This window comes from Euprymna scolopes, chromosome 8 (genome assembly GCF_053919585.1).
Source record: "Euprymna scolopes isolate OS-2025 chromosome 8, ASM5391958v1, whole genome shotgun sequence".
Lineage (NCBI taxonomy): Eukaryota > Metazoa > Mollusca > Cephalopoda > Sepiida > Sepiolidae > Euprymna > Euprymna scolopes.
Genome location: NC_136489.1, coordinates 151,511,644 through 151,536,891, shown reverse-complemented (window position 1 = coordinate 151,536,891; position 25,248 = coordinate 151,511,644). Strand labels below are relative to the sequence as shown.

The 25,248-nt window shown below is 33.4% G+C and overlaps 1 protein-coding gene across 1 annotated transcript; it reads left to right on the top strand.

Annotated features, from left to right (window-relative positions):
• Positions 1-7,097: 7,097 nt before the first annotated feature.
• LOC145283843 (uracil-DNA glycosylase-like) lies at positions 7,098-24,525 on the top strand. The gene is made up of 4 exons (XM_080132951.1): positions 7,098-7,135; positions 10,853-10,941; positions 13,337-13,515; positions 24,316-24,525. Exons 2-4 carry the CDS (start codon positions 10,863-10,865, stop codon positions 24,493-24,495), a joined length of 438 nt encoding a protein of 145 aa, XP_079989077.1. The 5' UTR covers positions 7,098-7,135; positions 10,853-10,862; the 3' UTR covers positions 24,496-24,525.
• Positions 24,526-25,248: the final 723 nt, after the last annotated feature.

The window sequence follows — 25,248 nt, the reverse complement described above, 5'->3', positions numbered from 1 at the left end:
TCTACATCCTCATGTATGTCCTTATGTCAATTTGTAATAAGGTGAGCCAAGTTAGTAGACGTTTAAGGACAAACCATATAATGAAAAACAAATGTAAAAGTATTATGTTGGATTCTTTTGGTATGACCTCAGTCAGCGGACAATGATCAATTAGTAATGAAATAGTTAGCAATTCATGTTATTTAAAATATTGCATTGGAAATTCAAAACAAATGTAAAAATAACATGAACAGAATAGGAAGGGACACAGAAGTCTGGAGAAAAAGAATTTATGCATTAGGTTGGAAACTTTAGGCAATGAACAATGTAGCTTAACAGACTCGCACTTATATATATACTAGCGAGGGGTACCCGGCGTTGCCCGGTTGTTTGGAGGTGGGGGGGGGGGGGTTAAGAAAAAAAATAAGTATGAGGCTCGAACCCTTGAGGCAAAGTTGTGGAAAAAAAAGTGCAACGTTAACCATTGCCCCACCGCGACATGCTTACGGAAACACGTTTGAATTTATTTAATTATTTGGATTTAGCAGGTGCACGTTTTAATGAGTTAATGAGGTCAAGTTTGACTGCGGGATTTCATTTACTGCTAAACACTTTCCCCCCCCCCCCAAGACGTTATAGGTAAAAGACTAACCCACATGCGGCGAGCGACAAATATTGAATATTTATCTTCCCGAAATCGAGCAAATTAAATAGGCAGGTGAGCTTCGTTAAGTGTGAGATATTACGATTTATGTGATATAAAAAGTTTTAAAAAGTTGTGAACCGAGCGACTGCTTCTCTGAAAGAAGCCTTTTGTAGACACAGAAAAAGCGAACACACATACATACATACATAAATTTTCGCTTTTATATATATATATATATATATATATATATATATATATATATATATATATATAAACAGATATTTACAAAATAGATTGTCATCTAAAGAGATTTCAATTGTATCAAATGTTAAACAAAAGCCAATATTGATTACTATGAACTATAGTTTGTTTATTTTTATTTATTTATTTATTTTTATTTTTTATATTTTTTTTTTGCACGCTTGGAATCTGCAATAATAATAAACACTAGTAAAGGGAAGCACTTTTCAACCAACAAATGAATAGTTTGAGTCAGGATTACTACCGTAGTATCAGTTCAGTTTCTATTATCCAGCAGATCATTAACTCACTGCCCATCACATTACAAAATCTCATTTAATATTCTTTCTCTCTCTTTAGAATTTTGTTCCGACACATCTGGTTAGATGTAAATAAACTCTGTTGAAACTCTGAGTTTGGCATTAGTGTAATAATTTTACCAAGAATTCATGATTTTGGTTTCGGTTTTGATTTTAGCTGAAGAAACTCAAGTTATATATATATATATATATAATGATTGCATCGCTTGGTTTCCTAATGAAACTTGCATGATTATTCAAGAGTGCTCAATATATATAATTGTTCCCATTCCACTGATTGGAGGTCATCCTCTAGTGTTTCTGCCATTTCCTTAGATATGTGTTCATTTGTTTTCCCCTCGTGCCTGTTATAGAGGGTGATGTCATCTGCAAATATACCCATCTTAGAGACAATTTTATCAAGGAGGTCATTTATGAATATTAGAAATAATGAAAGTCCAAGGATAGACCCCTGTGGTACACCCGCATTTATATCCTATTGGTTAGATGTACGACCATCGAGGACAACCGTGACTTTTCTCTTATTTTTCTCTTGATTATGTTAAGTATTCGTCCCGCGATACCATATGATCTGATTTTCCTGAGAAGATCATTGTGCCAAACCCTGGCAAAAGCCTTAGATGTATCCAGGGCTACTGCTCTACCCTCCCCTGCTTTGTCCAGTGTATGGTATATATGTTAAGAGATTACAGTTAGGATGTCTGCTGTAGAAGTGCTTGCTTAAATCCGTATTGTTGGCCAGTCAGAAGTTTAGCAGTTGTAAGGTGATGGACTAGAGCTTGGTTCAGTAGGGACTTGAATATTTGGGCGGAGAGCGGGAGGAGGCTAATGGAGTGATAATTTAACAGGTCAGGTCTTTTGCCAGAATTTTTGTAAACTGGTACCACAGAAGCAGTTTAAAAAAATGTTTTCAATTGCGTGTACTTATGTTACAGAACTGTAAAATAAAATGGTATTTATGTATTTGTTACCATGCTATTTTTTTAAATAGTATTTTCAAGTTAAATTCAAGTTTTACAATATCTTTTTGTTTATTAAATTGTTAGGTGAAAGTACAGAATAGTTACAAGACACCCACCAGTTCAGTAATATAAGTGCACACAACTGAAAATGATTTTTTTATACAAATTTAAATCATTGTGAATTTATTCAAACGGTCCTTTATCTCGCTAATTTAATTCCTCCACCCCCACCCCCAAAATATATATAATAAAATGAATTCAAGTTTTACGATGTCTTTTTGTTTATTACTTTCTTAGGTGAAAGAATAGTCACAAAACGCCCGCCGGCCCGGTAACATAAGTGCATAAAAGTACCAATAAAGTGATTTTTTATATCATACTAGACTACCCGTGACCCGTTGGATCAGTATGTTATATTAGCTATGGAATTCATGTATGAGCGTGACACTTGTGACGTAAAGAAAATATTTTTTTTTGACATAACGGACACATTTCTATGAAAGTATATTAAAATGAAAAATCACGGACGGATCACTCAAACGTGAAGAAAAAAGTCCTCCCTATTCATGTAAAGTTACCTATTTTTCCCAATAATCGCTCAAAAATAAAAAATTAAGCATTATTTACCTACGAATCGAACGCCGACAAAAATCATTTAGCAGCAAAAACGCACCTGAACCTACCAATGAGAAATATAAGAATGAAAAACCCATATTTGGATCCTTCAATCAAGTTATAGAAATTGATATTTGATTGTTTTAACATTTTTTTTTTTTTTTTTTTTTAATAATATTTAAACAGGGTTGTTACTTATACACCCCCCCCCCTCCGTACACACATCTACAAACACCCGGGCAATGCCGCTAGTTTATAATATGAAGGGTAAAAATATGTGTGTTTGTATGCCTGCTAAAAACTTTTGACAGACACTTCGGAACGTGACGAAGCCGGTATGATTTTAAATCTCAAACTTTCTGACAAAAAATATCGAAAAATTGGCGAAAAACATTACTTTTTTTTCACCCTCAATTGGAAAGTTTTCTACAAATTTTCGCAGATATTTTCACAAGTCATCCACTCTTCGATTGAATAGCCTTAATTTTGATGTTTTCCACTTCTGGTTTTGTGAGGAACACAACAGCAAAAATGTCATGTTTTTTTTGGGTTTTTTTTCACATTCTTTTCCTCCTTTGAATTTGAGCCTGCCTACTACCACTTTTTTTGTCAACACACACCTCCAAACATCCAAGCAACAGTGGGCATTCAGGCTAGTTTTTTATATATTGTCATTATTTTCCATATTCATGTTATCAAACGTATCGATACTTTCATACATCTTTTGGAAACGATACATTATATATTTGATACCAATGCCATTTAAAACGTTGCTATTACAAAATCAAAATAAATATATAAAGACCAATGTTTATGTATGTATGTGTGTATGTGTAATCTATATATATAAAAGCGAATATGTATGTATGTGTGTTCGTTTTTTCTGTATGTCAACAAAAGGTTTTTTTCAGAGAAGTGGTCGCTCGCTTCACAACTTTTTAAAAGTTTTTATATCACATATAAATCGTAATATCTCACAGTTAACAACGAAGCTCACCTGTCTATTTAATTTGCTTGCATTCGGGAAGATAAATATTCAACATTTGTTGCTCGCCGCATGTGGGTTAGTCTTTTTCCTATAGCATCTTGAGGGGGGGGGGCGTTCAGCAGTAAATGAAGGTACCATCCCGCAGTCAAATTTGACCTCATTAACTCATTAAAACGAGCACCTGCCAAATCCAAGATATTAAATAAATTCAAACGTTTTTCTGTTAGCAATGTTGCACTTTTTTTCTTTTTTTTTTCTTTCACACTTTAATTATTTACAACTTTGCCTCAAGAGTTCGGGTTCGATCCTCATACTTACTTCCCCCCCCTCCCCCAGAGGTTTCACACACACCTCCAAACACCCGGTCAACGCCGGGTACCCCTCGCTAGTATATAATATACTAATCTAATATATTCTAATATAGCATTGTGAGAAATTCTCCATTGTTTTGGAAGACTATTATTTTGGGAATATACAGCATAATCATGTTGACACACTGGTTAGATCACCAAAGTTAAGCACTGTTGAATCTGGTCAGTACTAGATGGGTGACCATTTGGGAATTCTAGGTGCTGTATGTGCTCTCCGCTTATCTCAACATTGTTTCCAGTCATTGAGCTACTGGACTCAAACAGTGCCAGTTGAGGAGAGGTGTGGTTGGAGATTGTGTTACCCTTGCCTCACAATTACACGCACAATTACCCTTATAGGCGGTATCCATTGTCTTTCAAGAGTAAACAGAAGCATGGATTTTGGGGATTTTTGGTTTCTGTGAAGATTACCATCCATGTTTTTCAATTTGTGTTTTTACAGGTTTTGCATATCTCCTTTTCCTTCTTCAAATTCTAATTTTTTACATTTCGTATCTTGAACTTTGCAGCAGGTTTTGAAGAATATCTATTCATCTCCTCGGTGTTCAGTGATACAGGGGAAATAATTTCCGCTATCCAACGAAAGACGTGTAAAATGCAAATATAATAAAAAATTTAGGTGGTCTGGATCACCAGTTTCTAAGGAATGCGTTCTACACCAGTTTTGTGGTCTTTAAGTTGTTTTCTAATGAGCTAAGTACTTTTGGGGTGACCTGGCTGCAGAGAAATATTTTCAGCAAAAAAGATTTGCAGGTTTTATAACCAAATATAAGAAAAAGAAGACCTTATCATAAGCTAAACAAAACAAAATTAGTTAAGAAGGCATATAGAGGTATTTTCTACGTTTAAAATGAAAGTTTACAGCAATAAGAAAACATAGATGTGTGGATATTTATTTTTTCTAATTGCATTTTCACCCCGAACAAGGCACAGTGCCACTTTGATGTAGAGGACTACTATCAGGGACATCAATTGCAGGGATACTATGGAGGGAGTTGAGCAACAAGATGTCTGTTCACATTACACTTGAACTTCTGCATGTCAGTAGAGTTGAGGAAGTAGGAACTCAGAAGGGGATTCCAAAGTCTAGCAGTTCTGGGGAAGAAACTATTAGAGTAGAAGGCTTTCTTACATCTAGGGATCTCTACTGTGTAGGGGTGGGACTTTGCTGCTTGCCGGGGTATTTACGTCGAGTGGGGTACAAGGGCTTGTAGTTCATCAGAGCATCCATTAAAATACTTGTAAAACAAGGGTAAATTCATTAACTGAGACATTGAAGAAGTCTGAATTTATTAAGAGCCTTAAGTTAGTTGGGTCAGAAAAATTATCAAAACTTTTCTGCTCTCATTTATATAAATTGTAATTCATTGAAAGTTGTTCATATGAGTCAGTGTTCATTTGTTTTTATATTAGAAAAGTAGTTCATTGAGAAAAATCGGAAATAATTCGATGAATGAAGTTTCTACGGATTGGCAGACGATAATAAGTCGATCATTAATGTTTATGAGTGGAGACATGGTAGAGATGAGAACCCAGCTCAGGGGTGCCCAGCAATATCGATCTATAGATTCATGTCAACTGGATTCCATTGGTTTATTGAATAAAAATCTGGCTTTTTAAAGGACTTAGGTGGCTCCCAGAAAGACCATATCCAATAAATTCAGAAAGTTCTCAGATGGGTCCAAAATATAATTTGGTGTTTTTATTCAGGCTAGTGTATGTGCGCATGACGTGCATACAAACGAATTTACGTATTTTGATTTTGGATGCTGAGGTGTAAACATCAGCCGCTACAAAAATTGAGGCATCTGCCTAACATAGGAGTATGTAAAGATAAAAATAAAAAATTAAAAAAAAAAAAATTTATGAGTCAATTAATTCCATCTTTTGACATTTGGAATGAAAACTACTGAGATATATATATATATATATAAGTAGATTGTAGTTTGCTTGAAGCATTGTTGAAGAAAATTATAAGGTAAAATTAAAAGCCAAGAACAATGCGAGATTTTTTTTTTTATATATATATATATAGAGTAAAATTAAATGAAAACAAAAGAAATAAATTTCTTTTTTTGTTGTTGTTTGTTTTTTCTTTTTCACACAAATTTTAACTCTAAACAACAGTAAATTTTTTTTTTTTCTGTTGTATTCGATGGTGTTATAAATCTCAATATATTTCAGACCTATTAGTCCTTTTTCAAGAGAAGTCTGAAATATATTGAGATTTATAACACCATTGAATACAACAGAAAAAAAAAAAATTTAATGTTGTTTAGAGTTAAAATTTGTGTGAAAAAGAAAAAACAAGCAACAAAAAAAAAGAAATTTATTTCTTTTGTTTTCATTTAATTTTACTCTATATAAAAAAAAAATCTCGCATTGTTCTTGGCTTTTAATTTTACCTTATATATATATATATGTATATATATATATATATATATATATATATATATATTTACTATAATAATTAAATACCTACAGACACTAGTGTTTCATCCTTTCGGGAATCTTCAGTGTAGGGTGTCACGATTAACACCAGTTGACAGATTCAAACTCAGCACCACGAGCCATCTCTGGCTTGATTAGCAAAGACCGTATCCATTCGGACACCATTAACCGCGTGAAATAAACGTTGAATTTAAACATTTTTTAATTTTAAACGTTCTTACACACGCACTTCTGTCACTCAAAAGTTAGCAAGACATGCCTTTTTCTAGACCTTGGATAAAATCACTTTCAAGTTATGAGAGGAAGTGAAAAACAAATTGGACGAACCACCTCAGACTTAGTCAAAACCTACAAAATATTACATTTATAAATAAGATTAGAAATCTTCAGTTTCCAGCATTGAGACCTCTTCCCCATTTACGTAGGTCTTATTATATTGTTTTAAATATTCTTTATCAGTTATCTGAATCTCTTGCATATCTAATTTCCCGCTAAGTTCAGTTTTTGTTTTTTTCTGTAGGTTTGTGTTTTAGTGTGAAGCCTGGTGTTCAGCGTCCCCCAAGGTCAGTAAACATTCTTATAATAAATCTTAAATTAATATAATGAATTAAAAAATATTTGAATACAACGGGTGAATCAAAGGTTTTGAAATAGGTTGCAGAAGTGCAATACTAACATTTCTGCCAAATTGTATTTGCAGAAATGCAAATATAAGCCCACAAAAGTTTTTTATGATCAAACAGGATGCAAGGCTGGAATCAAGTTTTACAATATTTAGGTGATTTATTTGTTTTTTGTTAATGTTTGTGTGTATTATTGTAATAGTTGGGGTATCAGTTGTGTGGAAACGCAATTTTTTTTTTTTGTTAGCTGAAAACATTTTGTATAGTCCTAATGCTATCAAATGAACATGCCTAAGAAAACAAGAAAAAATCGTTCAGATTTACATGAAATTAAATTTTAACATACTATTTGTAAAAGGAACAATTGAACAAAGATATATAAGCAGTTAATGTCTCATTAAAATATAAATTTCTAAACTCTGCTTATGTTTGAGCATTGAATATTTCCATTTGAGAAAAGGAGGTAAAATACAAAATGACTTTCACTTGGTTTGAAAGTCCTCTAAATGACTGCAGATATGTTTTTAAAGGTGAAATCAGTTTCCACAAACGTAGCAACATCTATGCCTACACACACACACACACACACACACACACACACACACACACACACACACACACACACACACACACATTTTGATTGGTGGCTTTCAGGCTTAAATTAGTGGAGTATGGTTCTGGTTCAGTCCTTGAAAGCCATCCTCCTGAACATTACCTCCTCCAAGTAATACCAACTGGTGTAATCCTGGCATAAATTTTTCACCAATCTAAAGTGACAAGCATTCAAGATGCATTTAAAAAAAAACAAAAAATGTGAACTTAATCTTTTCACCATTGATTACATGTACATGTTCGGAGTGATTATTTCTTTTCCTACTTTTACCACTCCATTTATTTATTTTTTTTTTCCTTGGCGATCAATACAGCGGACATTAAATTGATGTCTATCTACCATCCAGAAGCATATAAATTACGAAAGTAGATAGATCAAAACATTAATAAATTCGAATATATATAAAGTAAACAAAACATTTGCATGGCCTTACTCTCAAGTAGATATGAGTTAGAATAATATGTGTGTCTTTATTTTTTCATTTTCTTCCTTTGGAGAATGTAATGTTGGGTATAAGGCAGCTAAACCAGCTGCCAACATTGCTCTGCTTTTTATTAAAACCAGTCGAGAGCTCTTTTTAGTATCCTCGTTGTTCCTTTAAGTGCAATTGCACTTGGTTCACCAGAAATATTAGTTAGGTAGGACTTCAGGTTCTTCTTCATAAGCTTTGTGGCACCTATAATATGATTGATATCTTCCCAAGATCCCAGTTTCTGAGTTCATGTTGATCACTGGTGGTATCAAGCTGTCTAAAGATATTGGCTTCCTGAGATGAAGGCCCTGTCTGTGGGACATTAGAATACACTGACTCCTCCCCCCCCCTCCCCCCAGAGGGTAAAAGTCCCTCAATGGGTGTCCTGGATATGGCCTTAAACTATATCCAGTGGTGAGGCCCCAGCTTGCGGGCTTTGGGGAGTGTGGAGCCACCCTTTAATTACTATTGCTCCCAGGTCCACTCTGACCCGGAGTGGTAGTACCTGTTAGAGTCCCAACTATGGGTTAAATAGAAACTGACTTGAAAACAACAAATATATTCTATTAAAAAATTTTTCTTAAATCTTTGGATTCGGCATTAAATAACCCGAAAAGGGTTGATATGCCATAAAACAAAAACAACCAACCAATCCTGAGATGCTTTTTGTTTATCTACTTCCTTTTGCAAAACTTAACTATGTTCTGCAAAACCAAAAACCATATATATTGTTGAATATATATATATATATACACTTTTCCTTCCCATTTTTCCTCTCTTTCTATCTCCCCCACTTCCTGACTAGTTTCCTAACTTCAAATGTACCAAAAATTAATTCTGTAACCCTTTTTCCTCTCCCATTGCAAAACTCCTTCATGTTCTGCAGGACAGGAAACAAAATCGATAAAATCCACTATCAAACACTACAAACTAATGATTGAAAATACAAAAAGCTTGAAGAATAAAAACCTTCTACAAAATAACTGAATGCAACATGAATACTATTTCCAAAATAACTGGATTCGGCATTAAATAACCTGAAAAGGGTTGATATGCCATAAAACAAAACATTGTTTGTCCTGGTGCCCATTCGTTGTGTGTAATACAAAAAAATGGAGAAAACCTACAAAGTTCCATGATGTGGCAAAAATGAAGTTAGATGAAATAAAAATAAAATGAACAGAAAATTTTAAATTCATCTACATAGTCTCAATAACGGTGATATGCCACACGGAAAATACGAACAGTCGGTTTCATTTCTTGACCGAGTCTGTTGACTCATTCAGAAAAACAACCTTAATAAACAAAGTTAATTTTGGTTTAAATAGCATGTTCATCAGTTCGAATGTCACATTAATGAAAGAAATCTCATTATTTTTAAGTTTTTCTTATTTATTTTAAGCTGGGGATGGGGCATCCTACCAGATGTAAGACATTTGCCTGCTATCTCGTATATTCCAGCAGAGAGATCTTTTTAGGATTCTAACTGCCCCTTTAAGTGCAATTATTTGAATCTCTCTTGCACTTGGTTCACTTAGTATATTTATCAGGTAGTTTTTGAAATTCTTTTTCATGGGTCCAGTTGCTTCTATAATTACTGGAATGATAGAGATCTTCCTAAGATTCCAATTTCTTTTTATGTCGTACATAAGACCTTTGTATTTTATCTTTTCCCTCTCGGCTGTTTAATCCTTGGGAACACTTTAATGTAGTTGGCAAAATCATCCTCTCTTGTTAGGTATGAGATTGAAGAAAAGTCACATGGTCTCCTTTTGCCATGAAATGAAGACACGAAATCTGCTGATATTAATATTACAACTAAAGTAAATTTATTTACAGCATAGTTACAAATTAAAGATTGTAAAAGTTCATGGTGAAAGATGTATGAGTAATGTTACTTGCGTTTTGACCTTAAGAATCCTTGATGAGAGGTCGAACATCGGTTTGGCCATTTGCCAAAACTGGGAAGTTGTTTTCTGTCACATCTGCACTGAGGTCCAGCGAAAAGAGAATGAATATAAACTGAAAGTGAAGGTAGGCTGTATCGCCATCTTGTGGCAAGGAATGATATTACCAGAGTTAAAGAGTGATAATCATGTTTGGCTTCAAGTCATCCGTTTGTGTTTGTGTGATCGTTTGTGTAGAGAACTCAGTTCCTATACACTAACTTCTAAGGTTGCTTCTTTCTATGTCGGGTTTAATAGCTCTGTTTTCTAGATACGTAGCTGTAGGAATGGCATAATCATAATAGATGATGTATGGCTTATTTCCTACTGTTCTTCATGGTCTGAATTTACAAAGATGGTCAACACAAGTGTACAAAATCACTTAACCGTAGCGCCCTCTTACTTTAAAAAACATCTAAGGGAGATAATTCTGGTTCCCAACACTTGTATACAGAATGTTCATTGTACAATAACTTTTGTTTTTGTTTTTTTATACCAACATTTTGTAACTATTTTTTTCTTTTTTGTATAAATGTTTGTACTTTTTAATTGTCAATTAAATGGTTATTCTTTTTCTGCAATTTTAAAAATAATTTTCTTTCTCTTTTTTTTATTTTTGCTATCAGCTTAGCAAATATGTATCAAGAACTTTCCAAAGATATTCCTGAATTTAAATCTCCAGATCATGGCTGCTTGACTGGCTGGGCAAGTCAAGGTAAGTATATTAGCTTTGAATTGATTTGGTCTATATAAGTGGTTCCCAAAAGAATATAGGCACGTTTTCTTTTAGGGAGTCAACAGAAACATTAACTTTTTTTTATAACTTAATTACTTAACCTTGAAAAACTTTCTGGCCAAGATCAAAGTGTAGCATCTGTTCTGATGCTACACTTCAATTTTTTGTTCTCGGTTAGTGGAGGAGAAATCTTTCACGACTGAGACCATTTTTTTTTTCCTTAAAAACCGACCTAGGAACCTAATTCTGAAAGCTCTGCAGTTACTTTCCACAAAGTAATGAATTTCTCAGAAATGTGAGACTGTCACTTTTTAGCAAATCAGAAAAAATAGAAGTCTCAATTTTTATTTATCTTTTCTTTCTTTGAATTGCTAGATTTACATCCTCTTTTTTGTCATTTTGCTTGCTTGATTGAGGGGGAGTCTTGCAGGATTGTTTTTTTATTCTTTCATGAAAATTTAAAAAAAAAAAAAAAACAGAAACAGTGTTTTGAAAAATGTCTACATCTCTTTATTCTAAATTTATCTTTTTAAATAAGACTATAAGAAAGGAGAAATCGATTCACTTGAGTGATGGTGTATGTTGGGGCAAGAGGAAGAACATTTTTAAAAAGGAAATGTTGGTATTAATATAGTGAGGGGACAAACAAAAAAGAGGGCAGTCATGTCCAATATGAATTCTTATGCTTTATTGGTATATCTTTTTAGCTAGTTATTTATATTGGTGATTTTTTTTTTTTTTTTTTTTAAACCAATTGATTTCGAATGAAAACATTATGTACTTATCAATCATGAGGAAATTAATATAAATTACAAAAAATGATTCAGTAGAAAAATAATTACAAGTAAAAATACAATTTATTGAATTACGAGGTTTGTGTGTGACAAGTCCGTGTGACAAACAAGGGAGATAACCCTTGACCTTAAATTAAGGAGCTGCCATTTTTAAATCAACATTTTCAGAATGTAATTGTGACTGATTTTTTTTTTTTTTTTTTTTCAAATACTTCTAGTACATGTTCTAATGGATCATTTTTCATAGTTTTTGCAGTTTATATTGATTTCATCATGATGCGTGAATACATAATGTTTTCACCCGAAATGTGTTGGTTTAATCACCAATATATTGGTCCTGGATATGACCTAAAACTATATCCGATGGTGAAGCCCCACCTTGCGGATCTTGGGGAGTGTGGAGCCACCCTTTAATTACCATTCCTCCCAGGTCCACTCTGACCTGGAGTGGTAGTACCTGTTAGGGTCCCAACTATGGGTTAAATAGAACCTGACTTAAAAAAAAAAATATACTCCATTAAAAATCGTTCCTCAAAATAACTAGATTCGGCAGTAAATAACCTGAAAAGGGTTGATATGCCGTAAAACAAAACCAACCAACCAATATATTACTTTCATGGAAATTATCTCCCTTGAAAATTAATGAGCATATTTTAAGTTTTTTAATCCACCCCACACACTTTTTCTTTTTTTTTTTTTTTTTTTTTTTAAATCACTTTAGTTTAACTATCAATATCAGCAAAACTATTGTATAGGAAAAATAGAACAATAGAATTACAAACACCAACATTAATTTATTTATTATAGGCTGCTTAAAAAATATTTATGCAAGTTAGGCATTCAAATAATCTGTCTTTGGGTTGTTCATCTGTATATGTTCCTATCTCTACTATTATATAAAATGAATTTTGTATGAGTACCCTATGGACTTAAACAGCTGTGCTGATTTTATTTAAATTTCACACATATGGACTTCATGTGTCTGGGAATGTTCTTGCATAGGTTTTATATCGGAATGATTTCAATAAGTATCGATAATCCAAAAAAAATCTTATTAAAGAAGGAATTCTGATTTTGACCAAAGTTAACACTTTTATATAATTTAACATCAAAAGTATATTTGAAGTTTTATCACCACACAAGCAGTAAGGCCCGGTGTATAAACTCAACAGAAGGTTCTTTAAGACAGTGGCACGTTCAAATATAGGAGTGATAAATGAAAAAAAAAACATTTGAAGCTTAAATATCACCAGAACCCACCAGCCTTTTTTATTTTACTTAATCATTACTTTAATATCAATACAGAATAGTTTCAAGATTTTTCTTTTAATTCTTTGCTGCTTTCATTTATGTATTCTAGTATAAACAAAAATTAGATGAAAAGGTTCAATTAAGTAAGAATAAAGATTGACTACAAGGGGAGATAATTCGTTTCTCATTAATTAATGTTTGATATTTTTTTTTTTTTTTTATTTGTGATACTGGATGTATGGACAAGTAAATTAATATTTAGGAGATTATCAATCCTCATCTCAAACTTTGAAATCTAATTTTTTTTTTTTTTTTTTTTTTTTTTATAGGTGTTTTATTGCTGAATGCGTGTTTAACTGTTCGTGCGTCGCAAGCAAATTCTCACAAGGACAAAGGCTGGGAAAAACTAACTGATGCCGTCATCAAATGGCTGAATAGCAACCGTTCTGGTCTTGTCTTTATTTTGTGGGGAGCATATGCTCAAAAGAAAGGATCTTTTATCGATCAGGTAAATCATTTTTTTTAATCCTTTGCTATGAGGCTCCATAATTTGTGTATTCATTATTTTTGCGGACTTCATAGTTTTTGTTTTACCACGCTTCAGCCAATTCCTCTTCTGGCCTTCTTCAGGTGATTAATTGCAACATAGGAATGCCGAGTTTTGTAACTTAGCCACAGTAATTACTGTCTTCTATAGTTGTTGTCTTGTCATGTTTTTCGCCAACCAATTCTCTGGCCTGCTTGAGCAGGATTGAAATCGCTATCTTCGGCCAATGCTCACCTAGAACCATAGAGACTCGGTTCCTCCATCTACTGTGTCATGGGCCCTGAAGCAGTGGATAAAGGTGTTGCATCTCTATGGTTCCAGGTGAGCATTATCTGATTTCCATCCTGGCCAAGCAAACCAGAGGATTAGTTGGTTGAAATGTGGTGAAACAAAAACTATGAAAACAACAGTCCATAAAAGGAATGGATGCATAGGTAAGTCTTGTTATCCTAACCAGCAAGACCGATAGAAATTTCACAGTTTAATCAAAATAAGTTTTAAAATTATCACAGTGTCAAAAATGATGGTATACTTTTTCATGTAGTTTTATTTATTGTATCATTAGTTATCACTAGTGATAGGACGATTCTAATATTTTCCCCAATTCCGATACAATTCATTATTAATCTCTAAATATTTAGCTATAGAAGTGTTATTTTGTCCCGATTACTGTAAAACCACATCTTAAATGTGCATATATTTTATCAAACGTAAAACACATTTGTGACGGTGTGATCAAGAGATTTTAGTCCTACTGGAAGTTTAAATCAATAAATATTTATTTTATTATTGCTACAAGCAGTGGAAGATGTTTCTTAAACTAAAATCAAATAAAGATAATTTAAGGAATCGGTTTTGGCATCAGAAAATAGGCTCAAAGTTTTCCGATACCGATTCTGATACTGCAAATTAATCATCCCAACACGAGTTATCACACGGGTATTTATAAATAGTGCGTAATTTTTATTGATGAATTGAGTGTGGTCAAACTTAAACATCCATAAAGAAAAAGAAAATCTTTAAAAAAAAGAAGAAAAAAATTAAATACCTAATACCTTTCTCTTTATGTCTGTATTTTGAATTTTTCAAAGAATATAATTATATGAAAAGTTATGGCATCAAATGATGCTGATATTGTGATGAACGTGTACTACACTTTGATCTTAGCCAATTTTTAAACAAATAAAACCAAGAAAACTATATATTTAGTGTGTGAACATGCATGTTTTTAAATAATTTTATTTATTCATGCCAATAATATTGTGGGGCCTTCGTTTGCACAAAATTGAATGAGATGTAAACAATGTACTTACATGCATCGTGATTATTTCGCATTTCCATCAGATAACACGTTAGGAAACATGCGGCTAGTCAGTACTGAGACCTGTGATAATTTTGGAATACCTGTTGCTGTAAGTTTGGAATTCAAAGTAACTATAAAGTCATTTTCTCTAATCCGTGATAAGTGTTTTGGGATTACAGGTTTTATCATATGGGAGATATAATTGTAGGCTTCAAGTTGAAAGGGGAAAACTGAAAATTTAAAGATCAAAGAAAACCTTCACAAAATCTGCTAAAATAACAATTCCCAAACTTGCACAATGATGAAAAGGAAACTGAAGCAGAAAAAAAAAGTTACAGAAATTAAGGAGAAAAAAAAAAAAAGAAGCAATCTCATATGAAACTCGTGTCGTGTAAACTGAAATTACATCTTTTCCAAAAATGTCATTTAATAAACTTTTGGTACTGGTACGGTTTTTGAATCAAACTAAATTAGTTTTTGTCGACGCAGAATTATGAGATGAAAAATACTGAATCAAAAAGGACATTGAAATCAAATTGGAGGTGGCATTCCAACATGAAAAAAAAAACATTTAAAGCAAGAAAAAATGTCTTTGTTTGATGGAAAAAAAAAAAAAATGACGTGTGTGTGTGTGTGTGTATATATATATATATATATATATGGTGGATTCTCTCATCGAAGACAATGAATGAGGATTCGGTATGCAATCTTCAGCAGCTTCTAAGCTCTGTGCCACCACATGTATAATTGCAATCCTGTAGACATCCGGCACACTCCTCCGCAGATGGTGAACTTTCATATGCTCGTCAGTCAAAGATGCCTTCTCGAGTGAACAGATAACCCTGCTTTGCTGCGTGCTCTGAAACCACAGTGGCATACATATTCATTTTTAGGTGGATTTTTCTTGTGTTTTGCCTTCATATTTGTACGAAGGGTGTTCCTATGACAAAGGCGGTTATGTTCAAATTCTTTGATTCCCAGGAAACACATCTTCCTCCATTCTCTGTGATCCCCTGCTGCACTTTCCCAGGAACTCACAGAAATTCCACAACGTTTCAGGTTGTCTTTTAGTTTATCTTTGTAACGAAGCAGGGAACGGCCGATTGAACAGCAAGAATTTGTCAGTTGCCCATAAAAAAGTTGCTTAGGAACTCTGAGTCATCCATTCTTACAAGATGACCCGACCACCGCATTTGTATCCTGATCAAAAATGATTCAATACCAATATATATATATATATATATTTTTTTTTTTTTTACAAGGAAATCAAATTAAAATTTATTCAGTACTGGTCCAGTATTTAGACCAGATAAAAATCAAACTGTTTTTTTTTTTCTTTTTAATCCCCAAAACGAACCTACATTATAGTTGTAAAATTGCTCCCAAAATCGTTTGTCCGTTTGTTTGTTTGCACTTGTCTCAATAACCACACCTTGGATTTTTTGAAATTTTGCACAAACATTAGTCATAGTGAAAGTAAATTTTTCACTAATGGAGGGGGACTCCACATGCTAGTCTTGTTCCACTTGAAATAAAATTTGGAGCTCAGCAGGAGCTCCTTGTATTTCATGTAATTTTTTTTTTTTCAGATTATCAATGTGTCATCACCTACCTCCTAATGTTTTCAGTTTTTTTTACTTTCATCAATGTCTTATCTACTAGAAGATATAGTGATATATCCTCCAGATGCATCATTTAATATGATTTAGTTTTATGGTTTGTCACTTTTTAAGATGTTGGTTTCTTTTTTATCAAACAAAGGCTGGCTTACTAGTAGAATTTGTATGATGCCAAAAAACAACATGCTTACAATGAAGCATTAAGTTGTGTTTTTCAATCTATAAACTTTTGTCGTATTCAGAAAGCTTAAAAAAAGTTTTATTTTTTTGTATTTGTTCAGAATTCTCCTCTCATGAACCTTCAAATAAAAATCTGAAAAAGGATGTGCTTGCCAGTGATGGAAAAAAGCATTTTGTATACCAAAAATCATATTAAGTGGTTTTATTTTTAAATAAGAAAATCAAATTTTATGACTAAACTACTAGTGCCGATCTTGCAGCAGTATCTTGAAAACAGTCTGAAGGAACAATGGAGATAACTCCATATCAAGATTTTAGAAAACTATTCTTAACGTGGGTTATGGAGAGCATTGAAAAAACTCAATTCACTTAAAAATTCTTTTTTTATAAAAATAAAATTACTTGATCAATTTATGTGGTCTTTTGTGAAAGATATTTTCTTTTTGTCATGGGTACGTACATCATACAGATTTTTCTATATATTTGTTTTTTGTTTGTTTCGTAGGGCAGGAATTCTGGATAAGTTGGTTTTTTTTTTTTTTTTTTTTTTTTTTATTAATAGTATCTGCCACCACATAGGATTCATGTTTGACGTCACTTTCAAGATAAGATATGTGCTTGTTTTCTTATCAAGGGTAGCTTATTGGTAGAGTTGATATGTTTTTAAAACTTGAAATGAGTGATGAAACATATTAAAGTGGCTTTCATTAAGAGTCACACTTTATTTACAAAGCCATTTGGCAGAAGTGACATCAGAAAAATTTTAAGTTGCAAATGACCAGCACTGTATGTGATGTAGTTTTATTCAGTCTTTGTTTGAACTTTTATAACAAAATTATTGAACTTTCGGGTTTGTATTACTGTACACATAGATTCGAAAAAGTTGTCAAAAAAACAAATATGTAACAAATAAATGTTATCAAAGGCAAGATAAGTTACTTTTCTACCAAACTGGATATATTTTTCGTGTTTTTAGTCAATGTAACATGTTTATTCAGTCCCAAAAACATAGTGTTTACCGATGTATTGGAAAATTCAAGATGGCGCCCGACTCTCTTTTTAACACGGTAAGTTTGGGAAAAGGTGTTATAAATTATAAACTAGACAAAATACTATTAAAAACCCACCGAATATATGTCAACCTATGTCACGGTAACATATTGAGCAAGTTTCTAACAGTATTTTGTCTAGTTTTATATTTATAGCACCTTTTCCCAAACTTACCGCGTTAACGAGAGAGTCGGGCGCCATTTTGAATTTTCCAATACATCGGTAAACACAGTATGTTTTTCGAGCTGAATAAACATGCTACATTAAATAAAAACACAAAAAATTATCCAGTTAGGTAGAAAAGTAACTTATCTTGCCTTTAATAACATTTATTTGTTATATATTTGTTTTTTGACAACTTTTTCGAATCTGTGTACAGTAATACAAACCCGAACTTTTATAACAAAATTATAACCTTTTATTATAGAAATATGTTTATGAACTGTGTTCTTTTTTTTTTTTTTTTTTTTTAATCAAACATTAGAGGTGTTGGTAATTTATTTTTTTTTTTTTTTACGTGCTAGAACTGGATGACAAATCAAACTTCATCAAGCGCTGCATCAACACCAACAATTTACACCTATCTTCATTCCTCCACTTACCTAAATTCAAACCATCACGAAACCTCAAACTGCATGGAGAAACTCCTTTAATATCTTCACCAACATATTGAAGAATTCAACGCCACTGAGCCTAAACTAATGATAACTTCTATATTTATGCGTCATAAAATAATTACAGCCTTAGACCAATGTTACCACTAGACAAATTCACATGGCTACTACACAAAAACAACCCCACACACCCTCTTGGACAAGAGGGCACCACTCCTAATATTCATGCACACCCTAGTCACAGACCTCAGGAATTTTGTCACACACGAGGAAAAGGACCTTCTTAGTATCCAACCCAAATTCATTATCACCTAGAAAATTAATGACACTCTTTTCAACTTAATAGCACACTTCTGCAGTGCAGTCTACAACCTAAAATGGCTATCCACTATCAACACTCGCACTCCCCACACTACTGGCGGATTCCCCAACTAGATCACCCGTTGCGTTCTCCACCCAATGACCCAGAATTAGACATCAAGTTCTCAAGATTGAAACACAACATTTTCGACATTATCAAACACAGACAAGCAAGCATTGTACAAAACATCTCATACAAACAACGCTGCCTACTTGAGAGCCTCAAAAATGAAGACTTTCTCTTCCGATAAAGGGAAGGAGTTCTACATCATACCCCAAGACACATCTTGCACTCACACACCTAAGAAATGACACCCTGTGCGCCTAAGAAATGACACCCTGTGCGCCTAAGAAATGAAACCCTGTGCACCTAAGAAATGACACCCTATACACACCAGTAGCTGACCTCACATCCACACATATCCAAAATCATATAAACTCTGCATGGACCAACATATGTAGAAGTAAAAACCTCCCCAACAAACATAAACAGAACTTCATCACTAAAAATAGCTAGCTCTCTACTTTTTACCACCTCATTAAAACCCACTAAACCACGTCAACCCCACAAATTAGACCAATAGTGTCAAGTATCGAAGGACCTTTGTATAAGATCTGGCTTTTCATGCAACTATTCAAATCCTTACGCTTCTCCTTCCCTTGACATGTCATCAGTTCCGATGAAGTATTCAGATGTCTACACACCCTTCAAACTTAGACAAAACAAATGCACTTTTGGTCTCTATGTAGTTACCCTTTACACTACAGCACACCCAGCTTCACTGACCACATCTCCTCCGATGACTTATAGTGCTTCAACCTTACTCCCTCAGACATCCACAAGCTCTTACTCATAATAGTCGATAACACATTCTTCATATTCCAGCACCAAACAGACAAATCACAGGACCGCCTATGGGATCCAGTCTCTAAGAATTTCTTGCTGTTTTTGTACATGGACAGATTTAGAATGTCGAGCTCTGAACACCTGCAATTTGGTCGCATTTCTCTCAAGATATGTCGACAACGTCCTCATCCTCAGATCATCACGCGCTGATGCTGAGAACATCTACGCCATGTTCTCTGATACCGACCCACAAATAGAATTCACCATTGAACACCCTGGCGCTGATTGATCCTTTTCACTCCTGGATTTTAACATCAAAATCTCAGACGAGGGGACTATCACTACAAAATTCTAAAGACCGATAGCCAGCCAAAACATATTTGTAAATTATAAGTCAGCCCTCCCTACTAACGCCATAATCAGATACGCAGCGAATAGTCATCCGCATACAAAACAAGTGCAGTAAAACAGCAGACAAGATAGAATGCACTAAACAGTTCTTTCAGGTGCTGGAAACGAATGGATATCCCAACACTCACCGAACGCCTCTGGGGGAAAAAAAAAAAAAAAAGAGCAAAAAGCTTCCCTTCCAATACCTGCTTCCTTAAAATACCCCACCTCAGCGACTGGATCACGACACCTATTTGTAGGACTATCAGAAGAGATTGCTTTAATATGCAATTGGCCCACTCTGGTCCATTCCTTAGACAGCAGCTCTCTAAACAGAAGCACAATGATGGCCCATCTCTATACACATTGCTCTATATACTCCACAAACATTTGTCACTGCACACATAAGTCTATAGGTTAGAGTGCTCCATCTGCAAAAAATTTTACATGGGTAGCACTATGACGCTCCTACATATAAGAATCAAAGAACACACACAGATACAAGCATCATCATTCCACAAACACCTCAGCAGAAACTTAAATAGATCTATTAAAGTTGATATTTTAACCACAGAACACAACGTTGGAAGTCTTTGTATAAAGAAATCACTACAGACGGAACTTAACAGACTAGAACTCAGTTCATGATTCGTTATGTAGCATTCTATATAGCTTCCACCACGACCATCTCCCCATACTCTACTATTCTAACAAGAACAGATATGGCTATACCACTACATCCCTCTCTTACATCTAACCTACTAGTACAAATATGGCTTTACTATTAAAATATATATATATATATATAAAAGGCAAAACGGCTGTGCACATTTTTGTATGTACAAAAAAGGCTCTCTTTTTTCGCGGGGGTTCTCGACAAGGTTACTATTTTAGAGAAGTTTCCTTATACTCCATAGATTGTAATATCTCCGATTTGCGGACGGACATCGTCTCTATCTTTATTTTGATCGACTTTTTAACAAATCCCTGATTTCCAGTGTTTTTCTCTTTCTCGTGTAAATAAAGCGAAACTAACTGAAGCAAAGTCACTCGCTGGCCTTCATGGCCAGGACATCTTGAAGGCGAACAGCTTTGATCAATGTGGGGAAAACCCTTCATATCGGACAATTGCTATTCCTTTGGACACTGCCAGCATTTCCCCTTCTTTGTGGGGAGCTGGTTTTCCCCAACATCATGGGGAAACAATTACAAGGCAGAAAGCTGAAAGCTTAACGCTTGTGTGAACTCATTTACTTAACTATCCATTTCTGCAACTTTTTGATTGCCATCAACAAATTTGAACGCTTTTTGCTTCCTGTCGCGTCATAGCATAGCAGTAAGATGTCAGGTTTTCTTTCACTTTCTTTTCCTTCTTTGCGTCACAGGTTCCAGCCTGCCTGCCTGCCTACTACCACTTTTTTTTTTTTTTTTTTGCTCGACACATACCTTCAAACACCTGGGCAATGTCAGGCACTCCTGCTAGTAAATTAATAAAACAAAATATAAATACATAAATAAACTAATAACCCTAATCTTAAAGTTAAGCTAACATGCCTAATCAAATCAAGGTATCTAATAAACACAGTTAAATATGTTTAATTAAACTTCCTGAAAGGAAAATATCCAAATAACATTTAAATAGAATAATAAAAATAATACAAAATAATAAAAAAAAAAAAAGGTAAAAATTAATTTGAATTATAAAAAAAAATAAATAAAATAAAATTTAAAAAAATAAAATAAATTAAAATTGGTACTAATTTTTTTTTTTCTTTTTTTTTTAAATTAGCGGAAGGGTTAGGGTTTCTGCATTTCGGTTTGGTACGCTCACTAAGAAACCATCCTTATCAGTGGGGTCATATCCAATGTGAGTAGTCTGCCGAGGTTGTGTTTGCGTCTGTTAAAAACGGACTCATCTGTCTCCACCATATGGCGTGGGTCTCCTATCTGCCAGGGATTCCTGACAAAATAATCTCGCCAAATGTAAGGTGGAGTTTTTTTTTTTTTCTTACAATTGGTATCCAAATTCTTGTTTGCTGCTCATGCGCACAGCGTTGTGATTGGCTGATTTCCATGTTACGTCCAACAGCAGCTAAACCCGAACTGTTGACGTTGTGTTCTGGAGAAAGTTGAGCGAATGCTGAGTTACATCCAGTTCAAAGGATGTATAAGTATTAAAATTAAATTAGTTAATAAAATCAATATTAGATAGCAACCACTAAATGAACTACTAAAACCACATATCATGACTGACACAACTATTAAATATTATAATATTCTTTTATAGAAACATTCCCATCAATAACATAAAATCCCGTAAATAAGATAAAAAATAAATCATTAACAATTAACTAGTCAACAAATTTAGGAGTAATAATTAAATAGTTCAGGCTGGCATATAAAAATAACCATTGTTATTATGGGACTACTTATGACAAAAAGATAAACAAATTTAAAAAAATAAAAATAATAAAAGAAGACCCTTCAGATATTAAGTGGCTAATATACAGGGTGTTTCAAAAGTCTTGGGAACATTACAAATGCGTATATCTCATGAACTATTCCAGGTAGAAAAATGAAACTGGTGCCATTTTAAAGCTTGCTTAATCAAATTTTTGGTCATACTAATGATTTTCGTCTTATCTTTCCATGTGCAGTAATGGCGTTCTCTAAACAAGACAAGGCGTTTTGCGTCCTCCAATTTGCAAAGACTGAATCGTGGACATGTGTTCAGCATGCATTTCGCAGGAAATTTAAAAAAGAAGTCCCTGAAAGGAAACCCATTGTCAGATGGCATGCTAAATTTGTGAAAGATGGATGTTTATGCCCAAGTAAGCGAACAAGTCGCCCTTCAACTTCAGAAGATGCAGTTGAGCAAGTCCGGAAGCCTTTCAGCAGAGCCCCTGTAAATCAGTGAGAAGAGCCAGCAGGGAACTTCAGCTTGCTCCAGCAACTGTCTGGCGTGTCTTAAGGAAACGACTGCAAATGGTACCTTACAAGCTCAAGTTGGTCCAAAAGTTGAAGGACACTGATAAGCCACTTCGCCGTGACTTTTGCATTGCAATGCAAGAGAAGTTGGAAGATAACGGCTTTGATGACCGGCTTGTTTTTAGCGATGAGGCGACCTTCTATCTGAATGGCAAAGTTAACAAGCATAGCACTCGCATATGGGGTACTGAGTGTGACTTTTTCCTTTGGGGCTTTGTCAAGCAACAAGTCTATGTGCCGCCCCTTCTAAGAGATATTGACGAACTAAAGGCTCGAATAACGGCAGTTGTGGGAACCATTGACGTCAAGATGCTGGAACGCGTTTGGCAGGAAATGGACTATCGACTAGATGTCTGCCGTGTGACGAATGGTGCTCATATTGAGCAAGTTTTAAGATTCCCCACAAAACTTGAAACTTTAACCTTTCCAACGGTACCAATTTCATTTTTTAACTCCTAATAGTTTTTGAGTTATTAAAAATCTTTATGTTCCCAAGACTTTTGAAACACCCTGTATAATGCTCCTTATCTTGAGTTGAACATATTGGGAAGTGATTCACGATATACCATTAGTGTATTAAGCGATGCTCTTTGTGTAAACAAAACGAGCTTAGGTATTCGGATGATGTCAAAACTTCATTAATTCACTACCTGCACAGCAGCGGCAATTTAGCGTAATTGGTCGAAACTCGTACGGGCAGTCGAACTGATGAGCTGTGATACATGTCCAGTATCGTGACCATGTAATTTTATCTATATCAATAAAAATATATCTTGTTTGTTTTTTTTATTGAGCACTCTTAATAACTTGTTAAATTTGTGAGTTTTCTCTTGAATACCTATTTCTTCCTCAACACCTACTGCATTCAATTAGCTTTCTAAATCTCTTGTATATACCTATCTCACACAATGCTTCAAGCAAACTACCTCTCATTTTTATAAATATAACTTATGAAAAATATTTATGAACCATTTTTTTTTCTTTTTTTCCCCCAACGAGATATTGTTTAAAAAATATTTTGTTTTTAAAACGAAAAAAAAAATCATAAACTATAATATTGGGGGATAAAAACAGTACATAAATAGATTAAAAAAAAAAAAAAAAATAGTTAAATATTTTTTTTTTTAAGTTCTATTTCTATGTTTGATGTGGAAAAAAATTAACACCTGATATTTGATTTTTGAAAGAAAAAAAAATGTATAAACATGTTTTTATTAAGTTTATAATTTTGTTAGAAGTTTTATTCAACTTTTCATATTTTTATATTTTATTTTGGTCATCCGTATTTAAAAAATTTTCTGACGTCATTTCCACCAAATTATTATGCAAACCAACAAGTGTGACCCTTAACGAAAGCTGTTAAAGTTTGATCTTATGATTTTATTTATTTATTTATTTTTTTTTTTATAGAAGAAACACTGCGTATTGAAAGGAGTTCATCCATCCCCGTTATCTGCCCATCGTGGATTTTTTGGTTGTCACCATTTTTCCAAGTGTAACGACTACCTGGTACAACAAAACAAAAAACCAATTGACTGGAATATGTTACCAGCAGAATTGATGAAAGAAAATATTAACATCCAAAATTGAATTCATAGAAGTAAACAAGTGGAGAAGAAATTTTAAGCATTCATTTAATTTCCTTGCACTTTTTTGTACTTTTTTGTTTGGAGAACAGTTTTGTTTTTATTTTCAAAGAATTTAAAGGGGAGATAATTCAAGAAATTCTTAAAGTTTATAATTTTGTAATGATTATTTTGATTTATTACAAAAGATGAATTTTGTAAAATGGCTTTACAAAAATTTCTTTTGAAGCCGTACATTTTTTATATGATCAATTTCATTTATTGCAGAATTTTCTTTTTTAGAGAGACTGTTCATTTAAGAGTTTGTTTAAAAAGTCATACATTTTCAAAAAGTTCTTTTTGATTTATTTATTTTTTTAATTTTTAATTTTTATTTTTTTTATTATTTTTTTTTTAATTTTTTTTTTTTTTAGTCATAAATTTTTATTTAATACAAAGAATGATAATTGTAATTAAAAATCTAAATTTTATTTTAATTCAATAAATGTTCAAATGTTTTATTTTTGTTATTTCTAATTCAGTGTGTTTATCTTTTTCTAGTGTTATCTGAAACTTTTACAAATGCTTGAATCATGTAACCCTTAGAATTCTTCAAAACTGAAAACCAAAAATATGTCCTCCGAACGTAAAATGCACAATTGAGTTTTTTTTCCTTCTTTTTTTCCATTCCATTTTTCTGGATAGTTGTCAAAACTTTTCTCTATATTAAAACAAAAAATACAAATCTTTATCGTGTACATACCTGTAACTGAACAAA